Source organism: Crocodylus siamensis, chromosome 2, assembly GCF_052110815.1.
Source record: "Crocodylus siamensis isolate JL-2025a chromosome 2, ASM5211081v1, whole genome shotgun sequence".
Lineage (NCBI taxonomy): Eukaryota > Metazoa > Chordata > Crocodylia > Crocodylidae > Crocodylus > Crocodylus siamensis.
Window position 1 is genome coordinate 156,480,314 of NC_143396.1, and position 27,009 is coordinate 156,507,322.

Genomic DNA, 27,009 nt, shown 5'->3' on the forward strand with positions numbered 1-27,009 from the left:
CATTAAAGTTTTAGTTCTTAATATACGCATTGAGGGAGACACAGGGTTTTCTTTTTTGTTTGTTTCATTTTGGTTTAGTTTGCTTTTGTATTCCAGAAGCACAGAGTCCCCAGTGAAGGACTGTATACAAGAAAATCCATGTGAGATGGTGTTAACTTGCTGGTATAATTGAGTATCAAGCTGGTAGTGCATTAATGCTTATAAAGCTGGCATTTCGTGTAAATCATTTTGTTTTTTCTTGTTTCTTCAGTATATGCATTGCTGTAAGAAAAAGCACTTGAGCCACCTTGACTCCAAGATAAAGGATTCTTCTGTGTATGAAAGATTTCTAGAGTTTTTCTTTTTCTTTACACTCTGGGTGCAATGTTATAAATAAACTACCAGGTTCCTCCATCTGGTATTCAGATCTCTTCACATAAAGCTGCAACAGACTGTCACTGTAGAACTGGGCCAACTATTTACAGCCTTCAGGACAAATCTGGAACCTTTGGATCTGGCCCACAGACCCAGGGCTTTGACAATAGTGGGGGTCACCCCACTTTTTCTTCTTTAGGCATTCCCCCCTTGCCAGCACAAGAAGTGGTGCAGGCTGCAGATGCTTTCCCTGTGTAGCCAGGGAGACGAGTGGTGGCCATAGTGCCCATCAGTTTGCCTGCCTCCAACCTAGTTGGGGATCATTTCAGCTCACAGCTAGAAAAGGTTGCTTACCTCTGTTCTACAGTCCTATTCCCCAATCAGTTCCATTCTTAGAAAGGCCTATGGAGTCACCATCCCCATCTCTGTCCCATTGCTAATATACTGTTCAACTGTCTTGGTGTCAAAGGCATCACATTTCATACATACATATACACATGCAAGAATAATGCAAATTAAAGTGCTCAAGGTTTACAAAGTGAAACTCAAAAGAGTAACAGTGGGGAGGGAGCAGCAGCAAGCAGGAAACTAGAATGGAGAGGTACAAGAGTCTATAAGTGAACATTAAATAAATCAGTGTAATCAACAAGGAATAGATTTATCTTAGATATTGCTGTAGGCATCTAAAAACAAACTTCTAATTTCTTCAGTTGTGCAAAGGTAGGTCTGTAAAACTAACAAGCACAAACAGCATCCTCAAGAAATATTAAATTCATAAGGAAAAAGTCAAAGACGTGGAATAGTGGTATTTAATGCACGTACCGGTCATAGTCCCAGGTTCAAACCGCAGCCTGGGTACCAGATTGTTTCAGATGGTTGCATACAAAGTGAACTGAGGCTCATTTAACACAGACAATGACAACACACAGAAAAAGTGTTAAAATAATATTGTCAGGGTTTCCTGAAGTCAAGCACTTAACTAGGAAATGTCAAATTATGACTGGAATGTATACCTTTCCAAACAGTATCTGAACATGGAATTAAAAACAATTTTTCTGCCAGACCTGTGCCTAATTCAATGCACAGGATTGACAGTTTGCACATAATGAGAAGGTGACCAATACCTGCTGTGTGAGAGACACTGTGCCTTATTACACATTATTTAATTCCTGCTCTAAAGACAGAATTATTAATTTGTGTGCCACTGACATCCCCACTTGCCACCACCATGCCTATGCACCACCACCGCCTACCTCTGCAAGCACCTACTCTGGACCCTTTCAAAAACAGGTAAATATAATTCTTGCTGGGGTCACCCGATCCCAGCTGACTTCCTGCCTATAGTGGGGAGGCTAGACTCAAATCTCATGAGGTCCCTTCCAGCCCCTAATGTCTTTGAAATCTGTGTCATGTGCCAGACAAAGAGGACGCTTGTGCCTATTATGGCACCTGTACCACAGGTTGATCCTTGCTCTAGAACTTTTTAAAGAAAACAAGGGGGGTTTTTTTGTTTTTATATGGATAAGGCAACGTTTTCTAGCCAGGTTCTCATAAATAACTCATCTTGGTTACAATTTTCAAAAAAAAAAAAAATTCAACCTGATGTAGTGTGGAAACTTTCTATCCAAACATTTATAACTTCCTACTGAAATTGCTGCAAAGTCAATCCAGGCCACACAAATTCAGAATTAGAGAGGAAATGCAGCAGAGCAGGGACAACACTGTTCTTAACAATTCTCCTGCAACACTGCCACAGTTTCCATTTTCTCCTGCAACACTGCCACAGTTTCCATTTCAGAAGCACAGAAAAGAAGGGCAGAAAGGGACCTCAGGAAGTCATATAATCCAACTACTGCTTCAGGAAGGATCATCCCTTTCTAAACTATCTCGAACAAGTGTTTGTCTAAACCAGTGGTCTCCAAACTTTTTTGATCACGCATTCCTATCAGTAAAGATTTTTGAGCATGCACTCCCAATATATGTATATTTATATAAATATATAAATAAATAGAAGTTCTAATATTTTCTTCCCGCACCCCAATGGATCATCTTTGTGCGCACACCCCACTTTGGAGACCACTGGTCTAAACTGTTCTTAAAAACAGCTTCTCTAGGTTGCCTGTTCCAATGCTTAACCACCTTCACAGTGAAATATTTCTTACTGATAGCCAACCTGAATTTCCCTTTACATCTAACACAGCTGCCCCTAGTCCTGTCCTGTCTGGCCACAGAAAATAGTCTATCCCCATCTTCTTTATAACCACCCTTCAAATATCTGGAGACTGCTATCAAATTCCACTCCTATCCCAACCTCCCCCCCCCACACCCACAGCATCTTCTCTTCTTCAAATTAAATCATTTAAATTTTCTAAACACTCCTGGTTCTTTCGGCTTTTTGTCATGAATCATGTTTCTCAGACCTCCAAAATTATTTTTCACACTCTTTGTTGGACACTCTGTTTTCTCCATATCGTTAGTGCCCCAAAAAGTGGACATAAGACACCACAAAAGGCCTTTGATTTCTTGAAGTCAAACTGTGCTACCATCAAGAGATATTAAATAATATTAACCTTCTTCTGGTTACCAGGATGTATTTAATCTCAGAGATATATTGACTTCAATAAAACTGCAGGGAAAATGTCACTGGGTCATATAGAATACCAACTCCAGTACTATGAAACATATTCTAATGATATAATATTGTACTATTTTTCCATGACAAATAAAACACACTCACTTCAATGCTGGTCTCAGTTTTATCAGTGAAATACTTTTGTACCCACTCTTAATTAAATAATTAAAAATTCTAGAATCTGAAAGACTAAAATTATACATAATACCAGATACATTACTACACTGAAAAACAACACGCAAAGTGACAATCGCATTAGAGCTTCCAGACAAATGCAAGTCAAGAACTAATTAATATCTTAAATAAAAAAAAAAAAATCTTCTTGCATTGTATATTTATTGAACATTTTATTATGCAAATAAACAATCATTTTAAAAACAAAGTCTCCTGTATATTAACAATATATCATTTGGTTTCATATACATATTGACCCAATGGAAACTATTCTGTGTCATATTTCTGAGGGTATGTATTTTACCCTCAAAATTTAAAGGAAAAAGCTTTGTAAAGAATTAGAGGATATTTTTTTCCTTGGTGTTCTTTCTCTTGCACACATCTTAAATACATAATGGCTTTCAAGACTATTTATATTAATTCAAGATTTTCCTGCTTTCAGAGATGTGGTTTGTTTCTCTTCTTTTACTTGATTATCATCATCTCCAGAAGTAGGTTCAGAGGTGTTATTCAAAAAAAGTGAGTCCATCATTCTCAATTACTCGCCTGTTAAAAGATTTGGTGGAGTTTGCCCTCTTTTTTTTTTTTTTTTTTTATAATTTTTAAGACTTCTTTCCCACTCTTCTCAAGTTTAAGTTACTTCTTTTCTTTCTCCACATTTCTGACAATCTCTTCTCTTTAAGGAAAGGCACTCCTATGTTTCTTGGTTTCCAGTAGTCAGCATACTTCCACTACATTTTCTTCGTCAAGTAACCTATTCTTCTAGTATTTCTGGAAAAAACGATGTGTGCTGTGCAGTTCATTTTCACATATAGAGTGAACATCACTCAAGCTGTTGCCATCTTTCAGAGTTCTGTCGTCCTTTAGCAATTAGTTTTGCTGCTCCTCTTTTTAGCTGAGAGAGTGGATTTTTTTATGGTACATACACAGGATGGAATGCTCTTCTTTCTAGCCACCCTCTCTGCCCATCTCCAAACAAGGTGGAGAATAAGATAGTATCTCCCTATAGAACCTCTCCTATAGAATTTACCGTATTTCTTCAATTTTAAGATGAGCCCCACACCCCATTTAATATAGAAGGAAAGCCCAGTTGGAGGGTGGGGGCAGGCAGCTGCTGTGGCTTGGGCTTCAGCCCCTACCCAGGTTTGAGGCCATAGCCACAGCTGTTACCTGCCCCCTCTCCTCCCCTCCCCCCACTGCCTCTGTACCCTGCCATCTACCCCCTTCAGACTTGTCTCCTCATCTTCCCCTCCCACACAGCCTATACTTCCCCACCTGCCCCTCTCCCTCCCCCACTTACCCTTGCTCGGCACCAGCAGACTCCATGCACACTGAAGCCTGGGGCACTAAGCATGGCCCTAGTCTGGCCCTATTGCAGCGGCGCACAGCCCACAAGGCTGCTATGGAGACTGGGCTAGAATGGGGACAGAGCCTGCTAGTATAGAGCAGAGCTGGGCGCAGGGGCTGGGGACAGGCAAAGGCAGAGGTGGCAGGGGGCAGGCATAAGCAGGGGGATAAGTTACTTAACCTTCCTACACCACCTGCCTCCCCACTGCCTGCCTCCCTGCAGCAGTAGGAGGGAAGTATTAAAGAATCTCCAAAAAACAGATTTTAAATTTTCTATGTATATAGTCTAATTATTGCAGGGTCATCTTAAATCCAGGGTCATTGTAGATTTGAGTAAATATGTTTTCTTCCTTTATTGAACCTTGTCTTTGTACTCTTATTTTAGAGCAAGATGTACTAGAATGTCCTCAGGGGGACACCCTCCACTCAATCATCCAAAGAGTTCACCAGACAGACTTACTTGCCAGATGATTCCCATGGGAGTTCTTTTCTCCCAGAAGAGTTAAAAAATATAGGGAGCCAGCTACTAAGTCAGACTAGTTCCATGCATGGATGTCATTACAGGGTAGCTCATTTCAGTTAGGATATACTTCCTTGTGTTATATTATTTGTGGCTGAAATGGCCTGCCCCAAATTATTGGTTTTAGGAGTAGCTTTCTTGAAAATAATGAAACTATTGCTGAGTTTATATAACATTCTTTAGATTCTATCAATGTTTGTCAGTAATTCACTTCTGTGAACAACACTTTGCTACTTTCAACTCCTGTCCAGCTTTACTGGAAACAGGAATGATCAAAGGACTATGCCTTCCCGTCTTCTTCAAAATATGTTTGTCAGAGTCCCTCCGGGAGGGGCTTGCTTGAGACCACTGTAGCCTTTTCTGGTTTCTAAGCATGCACCCTGAAGCCAGCTCAGGCATGACTTGTAGAGCAAGGGAGGAACCCAGGATCTTTCCCACTCTGAGATCCTGGCCTCCCTGATCGTCTCTGGCCCTGAATAAACAATTTAGCTTCCAGCTTAGCTTCTAAGAGAGTGGCTACCTATTATTGTACAGAAATGAAACCCACTGTTACAAGCAGCAAAAGAGCTCCTCTTCAATAAAGGCATTTATTGGGGCAAAGGCCATAGAGCAAGAAAACCTTGTCACTCCAAAGGAGTAAGCCATCTCTTGTCCTCAGTCCAGCCCACACAGCTTGGAGCACCCCAAAGTCAACTCAGCTCATCTCTCCAGTCTGCCCCAGCTCAGAAGCCTCAAATCTTCCCTGCTGGTCTCCATCCTTTAGACTCTAGCCAGGAGCTGACAGCCTGCTTTGCCCATTGCCCTGTTTATCTTCTCCAACTTTTTTGTGATGTCACAAGAAATCCCACTTTTCCTGAAATATCAACAAAGCTATTCAAAATCTCTGTTGATGCTGGTGGTCCATCTCATCTCTGCTCACACACTGACAGTCCCTAGACCTAGCAAGTGCTCTGTTGATTCTTTTTTTTCCCCTCATGTACAAGTTTCTGAGGTAAACTGAGGCATGCACAACAATACGAACACTTTAAAAAACATAAATATAACAATAAAAAGCATAGTCCATCACAGCTTAGAATTCATAGTAGAAACTGGACAGATGTACTAGGATATATATCCCAATAATTAACCAATGCCACAGAGCTGTTACTTGCCAAAGACATATTAACACCATTAAATTAAAATATCTGCTAAAAGCAAAGAGGCCATATTAAAGGAAACAACTGCATTGCCACAAATAAAGCAACCAGAAGTTAGAAAATTTCAGAACTAAGTTCAAGGCAAAAATGGAAAAAGTGGACAAAATGGAAGAAGTGTTTAATCTCTCAACAATGCATTTGCTGTCATTATGCTACTTATTCCTTTTGGCTTATTTATTTCCTTAATTATAAGAACACTTCCTTTCACTATTTCAGAGCAAGTCTAAAACTAAGTTTGAATCATATGACTAAGGTAAAAGCCACCTACAAAATTCTGGAATGTGTATGTGGTAGAACAAGCCAGAGACTTTTGTGAGGTTAAAGCTGTTCTTTCAGTCTTATATTCCAAACGAAAGAACCCTCGTTTAAGAAACAAAAGGTCTCAGTCAAAGACGCTTCCTTTTCTAGTGTCAGCCCCCTTCAGGAAGAAGCCTATAGTACTTGAAGAGACAACGAGTGAAGTATTGGGGGTGCTTAGTATATCACAGTATTTCCATTCAGCCTTGGGGAAGTATTGTATGTGTGAAGTCTCATAAATGTAACATAAGCATAACTATCATATATGTGCTTGTCTGCACCAATTAAAATAAAAACAGCACTTACCTGTAACTGGAGCATCTATATCCAGCAAGTTTTTTTCTTGACGGAGAATTGAAGCACCCTCTGTTATTATTCTCAAAGCAACACTCTCTTCCAGCCTCCCTTCCTTCATAAGATGTGCCTTTAAAATATCCACACGGGGTTTTCCATCATTATCGAACACTTCCTTAGCTGTGAGCCGATGGCTTGGAGGAAAAGGGACAGCTGGGAAGAAAAGAAAAATATTTGGTCACTTCTCTAGGAAAAGCTATTAGAAGTGACAGTTTTAGAAGTCAGCTCTATTAGCTATAACCTCTGCCTTAGACCATTTTTTTTATGTAAGCAGTATCAAGTAATCTGAACCTTCTATTGTTTCTTCTATGGCTTCTGGCTATATCATGGATAGCAAATTAAAGACAGATGTTCAAAAACCATGTATGCACAAGACCTATTATTCACACATTTAAAAAAAACAAACAAAAAAACAGTTTTCCTTGCCACTTTTAACATGATTAAAAATTAGAACTTAATTTGGGAATGTTAAAAGTAGCATGGAAGTGAAGGAAGGAAAAAGGATCGACACTGCAGCTGCCTAGGACAGACATAATGCTCCTTTATACAGAAGGAGCTTAATGCACACTACAATACAGCTCAGGTTATTTAATACCCATGTGCCTACAAAGCTAGCTCTAAATAAAAATGCAAAAAACTTTATAGTTATCTCCTTTTCTTTAATTACTAGTGAAGTACCTGGGGAAAAAATCCTTCTATTTTTTATATTAATATTTGAACATAGTTATTTACATAGGAAGCATGGAATATCCTATAAACAGTCTGCTTCAGTCAAACATAGCAATGCAAGTCGCAGGAAAGCTCTTTTGGTGAGGGAAAGGGAAGGGTCTTATTAGATAGAAGGTAAAAAAAATTATCTTGAACTGAACCTATAGGGCAGTCATCTGCGTGTTACCATTACACAGAGTTCCAAGTCCACAGCTCAACTCAGTATACTCTCTCTTACACACTGTCCTACAGCCTGCTAAAGCTGTAAGCTTCAAGGGTGATTCTGCCTGCTTCTACAATGAGGTCAAAACATTATCCCAGCTTAACCCCCTTTCCACAGCAGCTAAATTAGAGCAGCATTAGAGCCTGCCTTGCTAGGTGTAAGGTAATTATACTGATCCAGGCCACAGCTGTGGGCAGGTCAGATTATAAAGAAGCTGAGACTGAAGAACGAATGGAAGCTTAAGGACCAATTCAAGGTGGTCAGCCACAGAGCAGAGTACAAATCAAGCCATTGCCAAAGGGACACTATTGCCTTTCTGGTAAGTATTTAATTGGAGGCCTTCAGCATACCACAAAAATCAAACCCTACAGCTGCATACAGACACTCAAATAATCTGGGAGAATTCTCTCAGGACTGTTCTTTTGTAGAAAAACTTGTACAGACATGCAAATACTGAAGTCCTGAAGAGTGGAGAGCTTGCAGTACTGACATTGTGTAGCTGGGCAGGGGGTAAGGGGTTCCCTATACACGTATCTAAACATGTTCTGCAGGCTTCTTTAGTCTGCCTGGTAGCAGATGGCAACAGTGCATACGGCAGGCCTGACTGGATGATCCAGACCACCCATAGTCAGCCTTTGCTCCTCTGCAGCACAATGTGGGAATTGTGAAGGAATGTTCTGCTCCCTGCTGGAGCAGCAGTGTCCAGCAAGAGACACAGTCTTCCTGCATAGTTTCTCCCTGCCAGGGAGACAATCCTGTCTTCTGAGACAAACTATGGCATGTACAGATATTCCCCCTCCCATAAACTCTCTTGGGAGTTCTCCTGGTTGTTCCCAGGTTATTTTTCTTCTGGAGTAGCCATTTTTACCCTGGGAGAAAAACTCCAAACATCTGTACGCTCATAGTTTTTCCTGGGGGAGAGCAGCAACTCCCCCAGGAGAAACTGCATATCTACAGGAGACCTAAAGAAAGCAACTTAAGACTTCTGTATGTTAACTTTTCTTAAATTTAAAAGCCAACATACCAAAAAAAAAATTCCCCTTATGAGGGACAGGTTTAAAAAAAAATAAAATAAAAAAAAAAAACCACACATCCCATGCACACAAACTCTTCAAAACCTGGTTCAGTATAAAATTAGCTTTTTCTTGACTTTAAAGGAAGTTAAAGAAAAAGGCAACAATGATGATGATATCAAAACCCAATAAAAGCATTATAAAATGTGTTGATAAATTTATTATCTTATGGAGTCATAAATCTCTCTGAAGGTGGATGGATTAGATTACAGAGCCTGTCAACATAGTTTTTTCATGCCCATCAGCCATTATTTCTCACACTTAACAAAAGCAAGGAAGCTGTGTATACGACAGATCACTATCCTCCTTTATTCCCCTATGAAACAATTTCTGCACTATAAAACAATGTCATTAAAATACAGATACACATACATGTAACTATGAATTTTGGCACACAAGCTGCTGTTCCTGATGCTCCAGCAGCACAGACTGGTGGGAGTAGCAGCATTCCCTAAACCAGCACCCTCTAAAACAGCCCTCTGCCCCACTCACTCACTCCTTCTGATAATACTGCCAAGACAATATAACTTTAATGATCAATAGAGGACTAACATTGCTAATCCATTCTTGTTCCAATTCAATTCAGCATTACTGAACAAATTTCAGTCCTCTAAATAATCCAGATGAGATTCTTGGTTTCCCTTTTAATCTCATAAAATCTTTCCTTATTATACAAGCTAATTTGCATTTTGGGGCAGGGCTTAATTTTTTTTCCTGCCTTAATCTCACAAATCTAAATGATATTTGTTTACCAGCATGTCTCTGTTCACAAAATGGAGCTAGGTGTTCTGGGAAAAGTTAGTGAGATGAGTCTCTGGCACACACCCCAGACCTAAAATTGTGGGGATTTTTCTGAGAAAAAAGAAATGTAGAAAGGCAGAAAGACCACACAGTCCCTGCCCTCCCTAAGCATTCTCTTTGAAATGTAGCCCAGGAACTATAGTAAAAGAGATCAATCTGAGGTCTTCATCTTCAGGATGGTTTTCCAGTTTACAGTTTCAAAGTTTCATATACAGGTTGGGTAGAAACTTACATCTGAGCAGGAAGCCTATTTTTCTTTATATTTTCACAGTGGTTAAACTTCCCCCAGAACCATCCCAAAATCAGAAGGCCAGGAGCTATGCTAAAATCTCCAAGGAAAATCTCAACTACTTAAAAGTAAGACATCCTCAATTATGGATTAATTGTCAATTCCACACAGGAACAAAAATAGGCTAAGGATTGGGGGACAAAAAGAAAGGATAAGATGAGAATGCGTATTTATTAAGCTTTTACCTTTACTCCAAAACAAACCACAATGACAAACAGAACAACAGCCTGGCCTCAAATACTTTTGGGGCACAAGTAGAAAGACTGCAACATTATTTGAATGTGGATCTACTCAGGTTTATCCAATTTTGTTATATAGTGGATATATCATTAAGCAGCCTACATTCATTTCTAACAAAATAGTTGTGTATTTTTCTCCTAAGGTATCACAGGATCAGAATTTACACAGTATATTTATCAGCTATATGATTACATGATCTTATGCAAAAAAGTGGCAGTGATAATTTCTGCATCTATTAACATGAAGAATAAATTAAAGGAAAAGATTATACCTGGACGGTGTTTAGAAAACACAGTAAAAAAGTATTTTTCTGGCTCAGCATTTTAAGTGCTCTGAAATCAGATTTTTAATAAACATCAGCCACTAACTAATTAAAAAGGTATTGTTCCAGCTGCAGGTGATTAATGATTAATTAGTGAAAACATGAGCGACTGAACACAGTATTAACAGCAACTTCTATTATGAGAGTTTTAATATTATGTTTATGGAAACAAAGTGCTGGCTTGTACATACAGAAATAAATAATTTTCACATGGAAGTCAGTTAACACATGTAATTATTGAAATCACCAATAGACAGCAGTGGCAAACATTTTATACAGTAACTTCTCTACCTGAACACTAAAATATACTTCAGAATATTTGTACTTCACTGCAAATCTTATCACTTACAACAGTAACTGAATTACAAAATTAAAAAATATATATATATTTTATTTTAAAATGATAATTAAGAGCCTACTCTTGTATCCAAAAGTACAAATAGCCTGAAGCAGTATTTTAACTGCAAACAGTTGCAGATTATGAGGAAGCAATTAATTACGTTTTCTTTTGTTTTTAAAAAAGAAGAATTAGAATTGGGGTTTCTCTTTCTTTATGAACTGCTTCTCCTCTGATGGGGAAGGAAGCATTATTACTCTGGCTTCTATAACAACGGTTCACATGACAAAAATAGTACCCATGCATTTCCTGTATTCTAGTAGTCTCTTCCTGCAATCTGACAAGTAGAAGGAATTGGAACCAGCACCATCCAACCACTCAGAATGCTCCAGACCAAGAATGGTTCACAAATCATATATGGAAGTACTAAATAAGGTACAACAGACACTGTTGGAAAGATAGAGATAAGCCTGGACTGGCAGAGAGAAACTGGGACAGAATGTAATCATGCTGGCTAGGACAGGAGTTGCACATAAACCAGCTTGTCATCAGAAACAAGTTTAAACCTGGAACAGAAAAAAAAGTTTAGTGCACATAAATCAGTTTGAAAATGGCTGAAACTGGTGTAAGATAAGCCTGGTTGAAGGTAATATCACACTTAACTGGTTTAGATCAAACTGGTTTATAAATTTTTTGTCCCAGACCCTTTGTTCAAGTTAAATCACAGTCCCCACATCATCCCAGCATTTTGCTGCCCTGGGCTGGGCTGGGCTGGGCTGGGCTGTCTGCTCCAGAGAGCAGGGCTGGCTCTGCCCCTCTGTTCCCTAACTGAAGCAGTGAGGGCTGGCTCACTCCCCCCCACTCCCCGCCCCCCCCAGGAAACTCCTGCTGAGGTATGGGGCCAGGAAGCAGGGTTAAAATGTCCCTTCCCCCACAGTACAAAGCTGCTCTGCTCTGCCCTGCTTACTTAGTGCTGGTTGCAACTGTGGACAACAAATCCCAGAGGCACCTGGAAACAGGAAGAGGAGGTAATGAGCAACCCTGCAGAGTCCTGCTCTTATGATTCTGGATTGCAAATCCCAGAGACCTCAGGGGCAGCAGGAAAAGGAAGCAAATACACAGCCCATGCTGGCTATGTGCCAGAGAGCCATGCTCTAGTGTCCCAGGGTTTTTGGCTTGAGCCACTGCAGGTACGTGGCTGCATTTCCTGAATCAAAGTTGAATGTCTGTTCATTTGCTTATTGGTTCAATCTTTGCAGCTTAAACTTACCTGCAAAGACTGAATCAATTCAGCCTCAGGCTTTTTGACTGTCCATACTTAGCCCCTGTGAATTATGGAATATGCCATTATGCTTAGAGTGACAAATCTCATTATTATGGGTGAACACTACATACATACACAGTGCCACACTAACAATGTGCTTCTAAGCAAAATCTGAATTTAAGAGTTCAGTCCCTTTCTGCCGTTTTCCCATCACCATCAGATTTTTTTCTTTTTTGGTATTCTACCTTTAAATCAGCTCATTGATTTTTATAGGTATTTAAAAAGACTCACAATGAGAAGCAATATATTCAGACTTTAAATAATAAAGGATTGGCAATTGAACAAATGCACCAGGTAAACAAAAAACAATGAGACAGAATTCAATGCTCTGCCTCAGCCTATGAGTGTCTTCCTCATGAGACCACAAGACACAAGACAATCCCCAGGTGCTTGCCTTTAACTGCCTATTCTCCCTGCCTTGTGCTCTCAGCTCTCTGGAGGCTACTGAAGCAGATGAAGGAAAACATCAACCACCATCTCACTGTTCCTGTAATGTTTATTTTACTGAAAACATGGCCACTCTAAAGGCCAGTCATATGCTGTCATGTGCTTGTCTCTTATTAAACCAAACTTGCCAAAGCAAGTAAATAAATCAAGAGGAAAAACAAAAACAAAAAACCCAGCATAATTCCAGTTGTGCCAACCGTACACACTACAGAAATGAGCCAAAGAAAATTTTAAACTTTATTCATTAATTACTTGTTTAAACTTTTACACTGTAGTATAAATTATTATACAGTAGTAATATTCCCAGAACAAGTTTTTTGTATACAAAAAATAATCTTTCCTATGAATTCCTTGCAATTCACTTCTCTCCGTGTTGAGATTTAATCTTTAAATTTTACAGATTAGAAATGTAATGCATCTCTGATTTTTTAAAGAATATTAATATTTTTCTATACATTTTTATGTTTTTGTTCATATAGTTTTCCTATGGCAACTACATATACAAGAAACTATCATGTCAATATTATGATATATTGAAATTTGTCTTTGATATTAACTTGCAATTTTGAACTGCCTCAGAAACATCATCAATTACTTATATTATGGTAGCATCTATCTAGAGACCCCTGCTCATAATAAACTTTAAATTTCAGGACTGAGGCCCAGATATCTTGTCCAAAGTCACTCAAAGTCCTTTGCAAGGGAGTGGGTGCAGAGGGAAGAACAGAGGGGCCTGAGACTCCACACATTGGGAGCCTCTGCCGTGGAGGACTCCTGACAGAGACTTCAGGTAAGTGAATGAGGAGGAGGGCAGCGATGGGGGTGGTGACACAGAACGCAGTCAGGGACCTAGCCTTGGTGTTGCCTCCGGCTCAGAGCTCCTGTGGGGCTAGCACCCAGACAGGGCCTTTGGAGAGGTTGGCAACACCCCAGTCCTTTGTCTGTGGCAGCTGCCTGGCTCTGGGAGAACCAGGAGTCCCCTCACCTGTCCCATGTGTGCCCAGCTTGAGGTACTGGAGAGGCAGGTGAGGGAACTCCAGGCAAAGGTCAGCAGGCTGCGGGGGATGGGGGCAGCTGAGGAAGAGATTGACATGTACTTCCATTCTCTGCAGGAACACATACCTGGAGGAAAGGCGTCACAGGTGGCGGTTGATGCAGAAGGATGGAAGACAGTCACCTCCAGATCCAAACGTCACATTACTGGTACAACTGCCCCAGTGCAGCTGGGAAACGGGTATTATGCCCTAGCATCACTGGGACCGAGTACAGCAATGGAGGCCACACCCACCTCCACCACCAGACAGGCTGAGAGGACACCGGGCAGCCAGAGAAGATGTCAAGTCATCATGGTGGGTAACTTCCTCCTAAGATGAATGGAGGGAGCCATCTGCCGCCCGAATCCTACAGTACGGGAGGTATGCTGCCTGCCCGGAGGTATGATTTGGGACATCACAGCAAGGCTTCCAGACTAATCAGGCCCACTGACTCCTACCCCATGGTCTTCATCCATATTGGAACGAATGATGCAGCCTATAGTCTGGGATGGGTCATGGCTGACTACATGGCTCTGGGAGATGGGCTTAGAGGCTTGGGGCACAAGTAGCACCACGGCAACTGCACTGAGGTCAACTCACAGCTTCAGAGCTGGTGCCACCATGCAGGGTTTGGCTTTCTGGACCATGATCCTTACTTCCAGGATAAGATCTTGGTGGGATGGGACAGCCTCCATCTCTCTCCCAAAGGTAAGAGTCTGTTCTCCAACAGGTTAGTAGACCTCCTACATAAAGCTTTAAGCTAGCTTCATCATTGGACAGGGATGCCTAGTTCAGGATGAGATCAGGTAGGATAAGCCATGAACTGCATGCTGGAAATGATCAGGTAAGTACTAAGGGGCCCACTAAGAACCAAGATAGGTGAATACTAAGGGCACCTATTGGTGGGGGCTTCAGTGACTCTATAATAATGTTAGAAGTATGGGAAACAAGCAGGAAAAACTTGACTCCTGCTTGCAGACAAAGATCTCAACCTGGTTGGTCTAACAGAAACCTGGTGGGACCCTACCTATGACTGGGCAGTGGGCACTGAAGGTTACAGGCTATACAGGCAGGATAGATTGAGGAAAAAGGTGGGGACATTGCTCTATATGTTAGGGAACATTATACATCCTCTGTAATAAAGATGGGAACAGAAAATGGGCAAATCGAAGCCCTGTGGGTCAGATTACAAGGGGATAGGGGTGCAAGGGACTTGGTAGTGGGGGTCTACTACACTAAGGAGAAGAGTTAGACCTAGAATTCTCAAAACAGCTCTCAAAGGCAGCATGTTCAAAAGACCTAGCTGTCTCGGGTGACCTAAATTACCCAGACATCTGCTGAGAGAAGCAGTCAGCTAGGTCTACCCATTCACGCTGGTTCTTAACCTGCATACAGAACCTGCATCTAACCCAGGATGTATGCAGTCCCACTAGGGAAGATGCTTGCCTTGACTTGGTGCTGGCCTCAGGGAAAGACTTGGTGGGGGAGCTACAAGTACAAGGTAACCTAGGGGATAGTGGCAACCAGTTGATAGGATTCACTATCCGGCGTAAGGTAGGAAAGACAAATAGTAGGGTAGTAGTGCTAGACTTCTGGAAGGCCAACTTCAATGAGCTCAGGAGATTGGTTAGGGTGGGACTTAGGGGTAATTACATCTGTGAGATGGGAGCCAAAGAAGGGTAGGAGCTCCTCAAGGGACTGATCCTACAGGCACAGAGGGACACCATCCCAGTACACACAAAGGGAGACAAAAGAGCCAAAAACACCTTCTTGGCTGAGCTGGGAAATCCAGGAGAGCCAGAGGAAAAGAGGCCTACAGGCTGTGGAGGCAGGGGGCAGCCACCAGGAAAGAGTATACCTCGTGCTTCCAGGGAAGCAGTGAAAAAGGCTAAAGCAAATACAGAACTCAAGTCAGCAACAAAGATTAAGGATAACAAGAAGTCCTTCTTTAAGTACACAGGGAGCAGGAAAAAGGCCCCAGCTAACATAGGGCCACTAGAGAATGGACTAGAGCAACTCGTAACTGATAGGATGCAAAAAGCGGAGCTCTTAAATAGTTTCTTTGCTTCCGTTTTCCTGGACAGAGATACAAATGCACCACCCACTGAGTCTTTAGTCTGGAGTGAGAGTAATACCAATCCACCAACGGTTAGCACTGACCTAGTGAAGGGGCACTTGGAAGGGTTGGACGTATTTAAGTTGGCAGGCCCCAACAATCTTCACCCAACAGTATTAAAGGAACTGAATGTAGCAGAACCACTGGCACAACTGTTTGAGTGCTCATGGCACTTGGGACAGGCCCCAGAGGACTAGAAAAGGGCCAACGTGGTCCCGATCTTCAAGACGGGGAAGGAGGACGACCCAGATAATTATAGGACAGTTAGCCTCACCTCTATTCTTGGCAAGACTTTAGAAAAAGTCATAAAGAATCACATTTGCAGGGGGCAAGCAGGTAACATAATGGTAAGGGGCAACCAGCATGGGCTTACATCAGGCAGATCCTGCATGACTAACCTGGTCTCTTTTTATGACCAGGTCACAAAGTGCATAGATGCAGGGGAGAAGTAAATATTATTTACCTGGATTTTAAAAAGGTTTTTGACATAGTGTCACACCTGATTCTTATGAGCAAACTGAGTAGCTGCAATGTGGTAAGTCGAGTGAAAAACTGGCTTATGGGTTTTCACCCACCTTACTGTGAAAGAGTGGTGATGGATGGGTCAGTTTCTCCCTGGAGAGATCTGGGCAGTGGAGTCCCCAAGGAGCTGTCCTTGGACCAGTACTGTTTAATATCTTCATCAGCGATTTGGATGAAGGTGTTGAAAGCACCTTGTCCAAATTTACAGATGACATTAAACTATGGGGCATAATAAACAGACTGGAGGGCAGGGAGCGAATTCAGGCAGATTTGGACAGACTGGGGAAATGGGCAGATCAGAATAGAATGCAATTCAACAAGGGTTAATGCAAGGTACTGCACCTGGGGAGAAAATCTCCAACACACCTACAGACTGTGGGGGGCACCATTCTGAGTACCATAACAGTGGAAAGAGATCTCCAAGTCTTGGGTGACGAAAAATGAACATGAATCACCAGTGTGACCAGGCAATAAGCAAGGCTAACTGCACTCTTTCTTGCATCAGCGGGAGCATCAGGAGCAGGTCTAAGGAACTGATAATTCCCCTCTATGTGGCACTGGTGAGGCTGCAGATGGAGTACTGCAAGTTTTGGGTGCTGTACTTCAAGAGGGATGTGGATAACCTTGAGAGGGTTCAGAGGAAGGCTACTCATATGGTTGAGGGCCTGCAGGTAAGACCCTATGAAGACAGACTAAGGGATCTGAATCTCTTCAGCCTCCACAAAAGGCTGAGAGGTGATCTTGTGTCTCCCTACAAACTCATCAGGGAGTCAGCAGGGAATAGGGGACACTCTGTTTACCAGGGTGCCCCTTGGAGTTACCAGAAATAATGGCAACAAACTGAAGGAGAATAGATTTAGATTGGACATAAGGAACAAATTCTTTATGGGGAGGGTTGCCAAAATATAAAATGGGCTTCCAAGGGAAGCGGTGCTTTCCCCTACCTTGGAGGTGTTCAAGAGGAGATTAGACAGGCATCTGGCTGGGGATACTTAACCCCAGCCCTCTTTTCTGTCTGGAGCAAGGTGTCAAACGCAATGATCTACCAGGTCCCTTCCAATTCTAGAAATCTATGAAAGTCTGTGGTGGATTTAGGTGTCTTGCATAACTCAGTGTTTTAACAAGATCTTACACATCTCCACCTTCCAAACTATGCGTCAAGGAGGAAATCTGTGTCAGACAACAGTCAAGTGAATGTTGTATTACCTGTAACAGCCAACTGCATGACCAACAACTTTTCCAATGAATGTGGATAAGTTCAGAAGACATATTATAAAATAATGTGTGCAAATAAGCATACCAAATAAAAGGTGACAGAGATACAGCTACCCGTTTATAAATACTTTTTAAGTTGTTCTAATTTTAGTTTTTAACACGTGCCTCTGGTTTTCACTTCAAAATTAAAAATTTTAAACACACTTCAAACATTTTAAATAAAAAAGAAAGCTAACAAGTTAATTTGATAATGACCAATATTTGAGGAAGGGGAACCCACAAACAAGCACTTTTTCAAAGCGCAGTAAGCTATGAAACCTGAAATCCTGTCCTAGGTGGGGATTTTCAGCACTATAAGCATACATGTACACACAGACCCAGACCCAGTGTCACTAAAGGCACTCTACACATGCAGATAAAGGGGCAATGGGATCTAAAGCATGCTCCATACAATCACGCTTGTTGCCATGCAACATGATCCTGGGCTCCCCCTCCACCAGCAAAATGAAAGCTGGGGAGGCCCCTCAGCTGAGGAACTCCCAGTCATGAAGGTGCCCTATGCATCCCCACAGCTGAGAAGTACAGATGCTGCAGTTTCACACCCTCCTGAGACTGGGACACTGTGGCAGTCATGATCTCCTAACCCCACGGCTTCTACACACCCCACGGGTGGGAGATTGCAACCAGGAGGTACACAGCCAGGACCCAGAAATCAGCAACTGTGGGACTCTGGATCTTGGCAGCTATGAGGCACTGATGGGGCCCAGAGCTCTCAGCTGCCAGAGCTGAGAGTCCCCTCAGTTGCAGGACCCAGGATGTTACTAGCCTCCTTAACAAGTCAGCAATCTACCCTTGTTGCCAAGAAAGCTAACAGCATATTGGGTTGCATTAGTAGGAGTGATGCCAGCAGATAGAGGGAAGTATTTATTCCCCTCTATTCTGCACTGGTGAGGCCACACCTGGAGTACTGTGTCCAGTTTTGGGCCCCCCACTATAGAAAGGATGTGGACAAGTTGGAGAGAGTACAGTGGAGAGCTATGAAAACGGCTGGGGCATGTGACTTAGGAGAAGAGGCCAAGGGAACTGGATTTATTTAGTTTGGAGAAGAGAAGACTACGGGGATTTGATAGCACCCTTTAACTCCCTGAAGGGTGGTTCCAAAGACAATGGAGCTAAACTGTTCTCAGTGGTGACAGATAACAGAACAAGGAACAATGGTCTCAAGTTGCAGCAAGAGAGGTTTAGGTTGGCTATTAGGAAAAATGTTCTCACTAGGACAGTGGTGAAGCACTGTAACAAGCTACCTAGAGAGGTGGTGGAATCTCTGTCCTTAGAGGTTTTTAAGACCTGGCTCGAAAAAGCCCAGTGCTCTAGTTGGGGATGATCCTGGTTTGTGGAGGCAGTTGGAGTAAATGACTTTCCTGAGGTCCCTTCCAACCATGATTTTCTGATTCTATGATTCAGACTGAGCATGATGAACCCCTGTGGCTGGGAGCCTGGCCAGCCAACAGGGCTCCCAGCCTCAGGGGAGGCCTGGTAATGTGCAAATTAAAGCTGGTTATGAACCAGCTATAAAGTCAGTACACATTTTTCAGGTATAACTTATTAGCTGCTTGGACTTTTTTTTTTTTACAGCATGCTAGGAACTTTGTACATGTAGCTGATTTCAGTTAACTGTGCAATTAACCAGCGAATTGCACAATGCCTGTAACATGTACAGGGGCTTAAAAGAATCATGATTCCTGTTTAGAGTACCATTAATTCATATACTTTATTAGATAGGAATTCTGTTTGCTTTTCAGATATTTAGGTTATACACATAAGATTCAATGGCTATAACAGTGGTTCTCAACCTTTTTAGAGTCTAGGCACCCTCTGGAAAATGCCAGCTCTCAACTTTTACTTAAATTTTTTGTTTTTTTCTGGAAAAATAGTAGCATAGTTCTTCTGTTGCAATGCATTCAGCGATACCACAACAGGTCAGAATATTGCTTATACCGTGGATTTCTACTTGAAGTCTCCAGATTTATCTTGTGAATCATGTGCAATTTTGCATGGCGTTCTCAAGAGATCACAGCAAATGCAGGGTGGCATGGCACCCTGTCTGAAAATCTCTGGGCTTGAATAACAACAACTCTCCCATACCAAAAACAAAAGAAGAGTATGGAAAAAGAAAGATATATTTCTTCTTAACAGCAAGAGAAGCTTTCATATCTCCTGACTCAGAAAGGCAAGCAGAATATAGAGTATTTTTCAAGACAAATTCTGAACATCAGCACTTCAGCTTCACCACGATTCTTTCTTGACTGCACCATAGGTGATAAGATCTTAGAAAAACCTAAAAGGAAGCCAGTTAGTAGTTTCATACCAAACAAAACTAGATGACACTTCACTCCATAGCAACTACAGCTCTACCTTGAAGTTCTATTTATTTGTAAATTTTGTTTTTATAGCTAAACGAGCTGTCTGCTCCTCTAGATTGTGAAAGCTCTTCAGTGTAAGTATCACTGGCTTAATTTTCAAAAGCAAGTAACAATTTCAGATGCCAAAGAACCCTGTGCAGAAGCCTGACATTCTAAAAATAAGGACTTTCAAGCACTTATGTTGACCACAGAATGTTATTAATCCCTTCTAAAAATTTAGGTCCATATCATTTTATTTCTTCATTTTGGGCAATAAACACATTCTTCATGCCAACTGTTGAACACCTAATCAGCAAATTTTTCAGAGTACTGTATTTTCGCATTATATGATTGTGAGAGTAGGAGAACAGAGAGAAATCCAAAGGATAGGACAACTGGTTCAGGACACCCAAATACCATCATTTAACATATATGCGCATAAATCTAGAATTACATACCTACAAGCTTTTCACACATATGAATATTATTACACCACTACACAATAGAGAGTGATGTTTCTATAAAACAAGACTATAATATAATAACCAATATGGACTTGTTTTCTCTATTTGCTTAGAGACACACAGTAGGTAGAAAAATGAGTCATTACCATCAATGGTTGCTAAGAAGCAGCACAGTGAAACTTCACGTATAACAGAGATTGCCAAAAGCATGCTATATGGGAAGAACATCACTAACAAATACAAAGCTGGTGTAATGTAAAAAGCTGAAAATATGAACAACACTAGAAGAACTTTAAATTGTCACATATGTCATATCACTTTCCACGGTTTCCTCTCAGGTACGCAGTCAGCTCTGCCCTGAGGCTATTCTCAATAGTGATAAACATACGCAATATATTAACTACCTTGCCTACAGTATGCAGCTGAACACAAGAATGTTTGAACAATATTTTGAAACCGTTCTCTTGCTCTCTCTCTCTCCTCATCCATTAGTCATTGCTCTTCCCCTTCCATTGCCATTGCCATAGAGAATAATCTTTTCTGATGTTTCTTAAGGTGCAGGATATCTAGAAGGAGCACATCAAAATAAACACTTCTGGTCGTCTATTACCCTATAACAAACATATCCATTTGTCCTAACAGAAAAAAATGGGGGGAGAAAATGAGACACTGCTTCTTCCCTTATGCTCCACTGCAAACCTTTCAAACAGCAGTCCCTTGCAAGCTGCCTCTCTGAGCCACGTTTGTTTGGTGTAAAACACATGGGAGGTCATTCTCAGTAGTCTCTTACAATTAGGGCCTAGTTTAAATTGTGGGCCCAGCTCACAAATCATGGCCCAATCATGGCAGGGGCCACCATTTTTGCACCCAGATCATGGTACCAGCGGAGCCCCTCTCTCCCACACCCCTCTACCAAGCAGGGGCAAGTGCTGAAGTAAGGAACCCTGCTCCAATCCCCACAGCTGAGGCTTCCCCCTTGCCTTCACACCCATTGCAGGGTGGAGAGGGTATGGGGCCCACTATCCCTTCCCCTGGCTGCCCTCCAGGGATGGGAGATGAGACAAGGGCTGGAGGGAGAGTTGTCATAGAGAGTCCAGCTCAGCAGTACCTTTGCTTTCCTGGTCTAGTGAGCCAGCCCCTTCAGGCTGGCCACCACCTTGAGCTGACACTGCGTCAGGGATTCCAGTCCCCTCACACCACCCCCCGACCCATGGGCCATAAAGAGACTGGGCAGGCAGTGAGCTGGACCCTTCCCACTGGCCGCCACTGACACCTCAGGGGCTCCAGCCCCCTTGCACCACCCCCACTTGCAGATGGTAGAAGCCAAGCAGCATCGTTCCCGCACCACCACCACCCCCGTTGATGAACAAAGCATGGGGCCTACCTGACACGCAAATATGGTGCTGGGGAGGAGGCAGCTGCTACCATCTCTACCTCATGTAGGCTGGCAGGACTCAGGGGGACCCTGGCAGCAGAGGGAGAGGAAGACTATTCTTTTCTTCCACCCTGGCCACGCTGCTCCTCTCTTTAAAAATCGCCCCTCCCCCTGCCTCTCTTGCAGTGTTGTTGCAACAAAATACTATGATATGGCCACTCGCTGAGGAATTCTTCAACAAGTAGCCTTATGGTGGCATTTTGTCCCAAATAACATTTTTTGTGAAAGTCACTTAATTTTGTGATCCCCTCCCCCAAAACTGAAACCATAATTTAAGCCAGGCCCTACTTACAATCTTGGGTACTGCCCATCCCCTTACTCCCTGAATGCAGACCATCACAACCTAGCTGGGACATCTTTTGAAAATGTGTTAAGACCTTCTTTTGTTAACAGGCTTTTAAACAGGCAGAGTTAAGCTCTGGGACATTGTTTGGGGAACAGTTTTATCCTTTAGTACTTTCTTTTATTAACATTATCTGGTCTTATGACTTACGTCATGGCTACCCATCTAGCAGCCCACGGGTTGCATCTGGTCCACAAGTGGTTAACATGCAGCCCCAAGGCTGCCACTGCTCTGACAACTTCAAAAGCTGAAATGTCAATTTCATTACGTAAAAAGTTCTACAATGTAAAGACAGAAAAAAAATATATTGTGGGGCTAAGTTATTTAGGAAAGCTAGTTCCAACCATTTATGGCCTGGAAATACTTACAAGTATCTGGCAATTTAAAATCCTGATCACAAATTTATTTTCAATTATTAAAGGCTATCTAATCAGCTACACTTTCTGTAGATGCATCATCTTAAGATCAAAATGTATTAACTAGTACATTTACATTAACATCCAAATCCCAGAACAAAACAGAGAAACTGTATTAGTAATCTGGCTCAGTTGTTTTATAGCGACAATGTAGGTAAGCTACAATAAAGTAAAAGACATAACAACATCATCTTCCATGAAACTTTCATTATGCAAATGTAAGATATCAAAATAGAAGTGTAAGGAAGATCAAAAAGAAAAAAAATGAAGAAATATTTACTGCGACAGACATACAAAACTACCATCCCTTCTGAAGGCAAGTCTATCTGAGAGCAGGTGATAGCAGCTAGAAGCCAGAAGGAATCATTATTCAAGGAAATGGGAAGTCAGATGTACAGAAAAGTTATCAATATTTACTTGAAACACTAGGGAGAGCCCAGATAAGAAAAGACAGATTTCTCAAGGAACAGTTGGGCCACTCACAGAAACAGCATCAGTCCCAGCTGATTCACTGCAATACAGGTGTTAAGTAGTTCCTCTGTAATTTGATGTTATCATCACCAAAGTCACTAGGATCCTAGAGCATGCAACAAAGATGTATTATGAGCAGCCTGCAAAAAGTCATGCTAGCGGTCATGTCCTCAGAAAGCCCTCTAGATATATATATAACTGAAATTTAAAAAGCCAACAATTACGAGACTTTGAAAAGTATTTCAAAACAATCAATTAATTTCATTGACTAATTAAGAATGCAAATACATGAAAATGCAGATGCATGGATGAGTGTCATTTTCCTTATATGGGGAAGACTAAGTTAGTAAAAGAAGTTAATGTGTAGCTATGCTAAATCACTATAACACCTGAACATACCCACTGTGAATTAGATGTTTTCAGATACCCAAACACACAAAGGCTGATTTAAGTGCTTGTGCAATTATCCTGGTTCTTAAATACTTACTAATCACCACCCTAACATCCTTCTTGGACCATCTCAGCTTTTCAATATGCAAATAGTTGACATGGCAGATGGCCTATCCTTTAAGTGTAAACTTAATACTGCTCTAAAATAGTGCTTTCACTGTCAACCATGATGGTCACTTTGCTTCCATTTCTTTGGAGGTATTCTTTCCTCTGCCAAACTGTGGGTGAACTGGGGGGGATCCAATCATGTTTAGTACATGCAGATGTTCTGCAAGGTTCCATAGTTTCACAGTAGCTAGGGTCAGGAGAGACCTGAACAGATCATCTAGCCTGACCCCCTGCCACAGGCAGAAATGAATGCTGGGTTCACAAGACCCCAGACAGGTGATCAACTAACCTCTTTTTGAATTTACCCAAGGTAGGGACGAGGACCACTTCCCTAGGAAGTTGGTTCCAGATTCTGGCCACCCTAACTGTAAAATATTGCCTCCTGATCTCTAACTTAAACCTATTCTCCATCAGCTTATTACCATTGTTCCACATCACCCCAGGTGGTGGTGGGGAGAAAAGGGCTCTTCCTATTTGCTGATGATCTCCCCTGATGAGTCTGTAAGCAGCCACCAGGTCCCCCCTCAACCTTCTCCTGCCAAGGCTGAACAGGTTCAGGTCCCTCCATCTCTCCTCATAGGGCCTGTCCTGCTGCCCTCTCACCAAACAGGTGGCCCTCCTCTAAACTCTCTCCAGGCTGGCCACATCCTTTTTAAAGTGCAGTGCCCAGTATTGGACACAGTACTCCAATTGCAGCCTGACCAATGTCACGTAGAGGGGGAGTATCACACACAGCTCAGGTGACACAGAGTGGGGAGTTCCCACACAGCTCAGGTAAATGCACCTCATTCTTGACTTTAAAAACACCCATCTAAGCCATTTTTACATACATTAACAGTCTTGCCTTGGGAGTAAATACGAGAAAATAAGTTTCCTACTCAAAAGTAAGAAGGCAGTTTACCATCTCACTTCAACACCATGCTACTCCAAAGGTAATGGAGGGGGACTTGACTTGTAAGTTTGTAGCATCTTGACTGTATATTATGCCAGGAGCTGTTTCACTGCTTCTCAGTAACGCAGGTAAAATCTTGACATGATATTCATGTCTTACCCACTGTCATAGCAGTGAGTGCTTATGGTCTTTTTTATGAGCAATTACTGACAAAGCGGCCAAGTAGGGCACCAGAAGTCGCCATTAACTTGGAAACTATAGAATGGGACCAAAGTTGAGTCATTTTTGTTGAATTAGTTGGCTGGATCTACACTTCTTGCGTTTTATTTCCATCATAGTTACCCAAGATCTGACTCACTGAACACAATGAAAAAGATCACCTTTAAAATGCTGCCTGATTCTGCCCTGCTACCTGTTTTATGAATGGATACTTTAGTATTCATATCAACTCACTTTAGAAAGAATTTCTCTACAATTTAAAATCTACACAGATACAGATAACATACACCTATTATATCAGGCACCACCTTTTGTGTGGGACTACTAGACTTCAGAGATTTTCGTCCTTACTTAGCTCTCCAGTTTCTAAGTTGTTTGTTAAAGATCTATATCCCAAAATGACAGTTTAGCTTCCACTGGATTCAAGGATATCGAGTACCATGAAACCTTATATGAAAATAATGACAATCTCCATTCTGATCATCCTTACAGGCCAAGTATATACACAGCAAATGCACTGTAGCATTGTAAAGTAAAAAGCTTAGGTGTCAGTAACTCAGGATGTCAAACATGTGGCCCATGGGCCATACCTGGACTACAGAGTCATTCCATCTGGCACACTAGGCTACTGGTAGGCCAGGGAATTTGGGGGCATGGCTAACAAGGGGCAGGGTACCAGGGCCCCACTGCAAGTGGCTTTTGCCAGAATGGGGGACACACCACCAACACAGCCCAACTCAAACTGCAGCTGTCTGTCCCACGGCTTTCATCACTAGCCATGCCACAGTTGCAACCTGCCCTGCTGCTACTGCTTCCACCACCACTGCTCCCCTGACCTGCCTTGTGAGAAGCCCCACAGTCCAGATCCAGCCTATGATACAGGGCGAGTTTGACACCCATACAGTAACAAATTATTCTAATGCCATGATCTGCTGCTAGTTTTCCCTACTGAGAAACAAAGTGGCTTAAAGCTAGTTCAGGTATTTCTGCATTTCTCTCCAATCACCTCAGTGACATACCCTATACAAGTAGCCAGTGGAAGACTCTGTGAGCATGTCTACATGTGCATCTTAATGTGATGCAATAAACTCCAGTGCTCATTGTGCCAGAGTTTCTTGTTCCTGAGTTTATTGCTCCCAGGTGCTGCATTTACATGTGGGCTCAGGACCACAGCATACTGAGCCAGGTCAGAGCAGCCCCAGCTGGCAGGGAGCCTGGGAGGTCAGCCTGCTAGCCCAAAGCTGCTCTGACCTGGATCAATGTGCTACAGAGGGACTGATTGGAGCGTGAGGGTGCTTCAGTGCAGGGCTAGCTCCAGGCAGCCCCTACACTGATGTGCTGTTATACCCTAGCCAGCTGCATCAGCATCTACATGTGCAGTGCTGCAGAGTAAAAAACTCCACAGCAGGATAGGGTTTGTATTTACAAGCAGGGCACCAGAAGCTGCAGAGTTTATTAGTTTAGTACAGCCTAATAGCCCAGCACATGTAGACACCGAGACATTTACTGCGGGTGCCCTGTGTGTGGTAAAGACAAAAACCTTACAAAGCATTCCTTGGCTATTTTCATTTCCCCCTGGTATCTCTGTACTTCACACAAGATAAATCTTTAGATTTTAGAAATGGCTGAAGTAGGAATATAATTTCTTATTTTGAGGCAGCAACAATGGGAGTATTTCCAAAACCTTTCTATTTCTAGAAGCTGGTATGTGGCTCCCATACTGCCCAAGTAACATTCAACCACATTGTCATTCATGTGAATATTTCCATTCAAATTCTGACAGCAAATCATTGTTTAACTAACGATAAGCTAGATGTTAGCAACTTGTAAACTGACAAATGCAAAACAAAACACATCACATTTTGTAAATCACATATGAACAGAATTTTTTTGTTATACACAACTTCATAAAACAAAGCAATTTATGAAATTATGAATACAGAGGAAAATATATGACTGAATGGTATAAATGTTTTAACGGCACAAATTTAGGCTACAATTTATACTTGAAAGGAAAAGCTACAATAGACTTGGATAAAAATTAGGCATGTTCTAAGGTACCCTAAAAGTTATATGCAAGAAAGTTTTATATTACTGCCTGTATTCTTTACATGCCAAAAGTTTAGTGCGTGAGAAGGAAACTGAAACACACAAGACATTGTGATGTGTTTTAGCATTTTCAAAAAAGTATTAGGATAGTGAATCATTATAATCTTCCAAACAACATGAGACTTCTACCCTATATATGTAAAGACTTATGTAAGTGCATAATATACATACGTAT

At 41.8% G+C, this 27,009-nt stretch overlaps 1 protein-coding gene across 6 annotated transcripts in view; it reads right to left on the reverse strand.

The window, feature by feature from the left end:
• The window catches only part of PPP3CA (protein phosphatase 3 catalytic subunit alpha), a 360,908-nt gene that overhangs the window by 210,580 nt on the left and 123,319 nt on the right, over positions 1–27,009 (reverse strand). For 5 of the 6 annotated variants that reach the window (XM_090031872.1, XM_090031873.1, XM_090031874.1 and 2 more), the window contains exon 2: positions 6,827–7,027. In XM_090031872.1, coding sequence (XP_089887998.1) covers positions 6,827–7,027 — 201 coding nt within the window. Of the gene's footprint in view, positions 1–6,826; positions 7,028–23,068; positions 23,091–27,009 lie in introns of those variants that run through there. The other variant, XM_090031877.1, reaches the window with a different exon arrangement.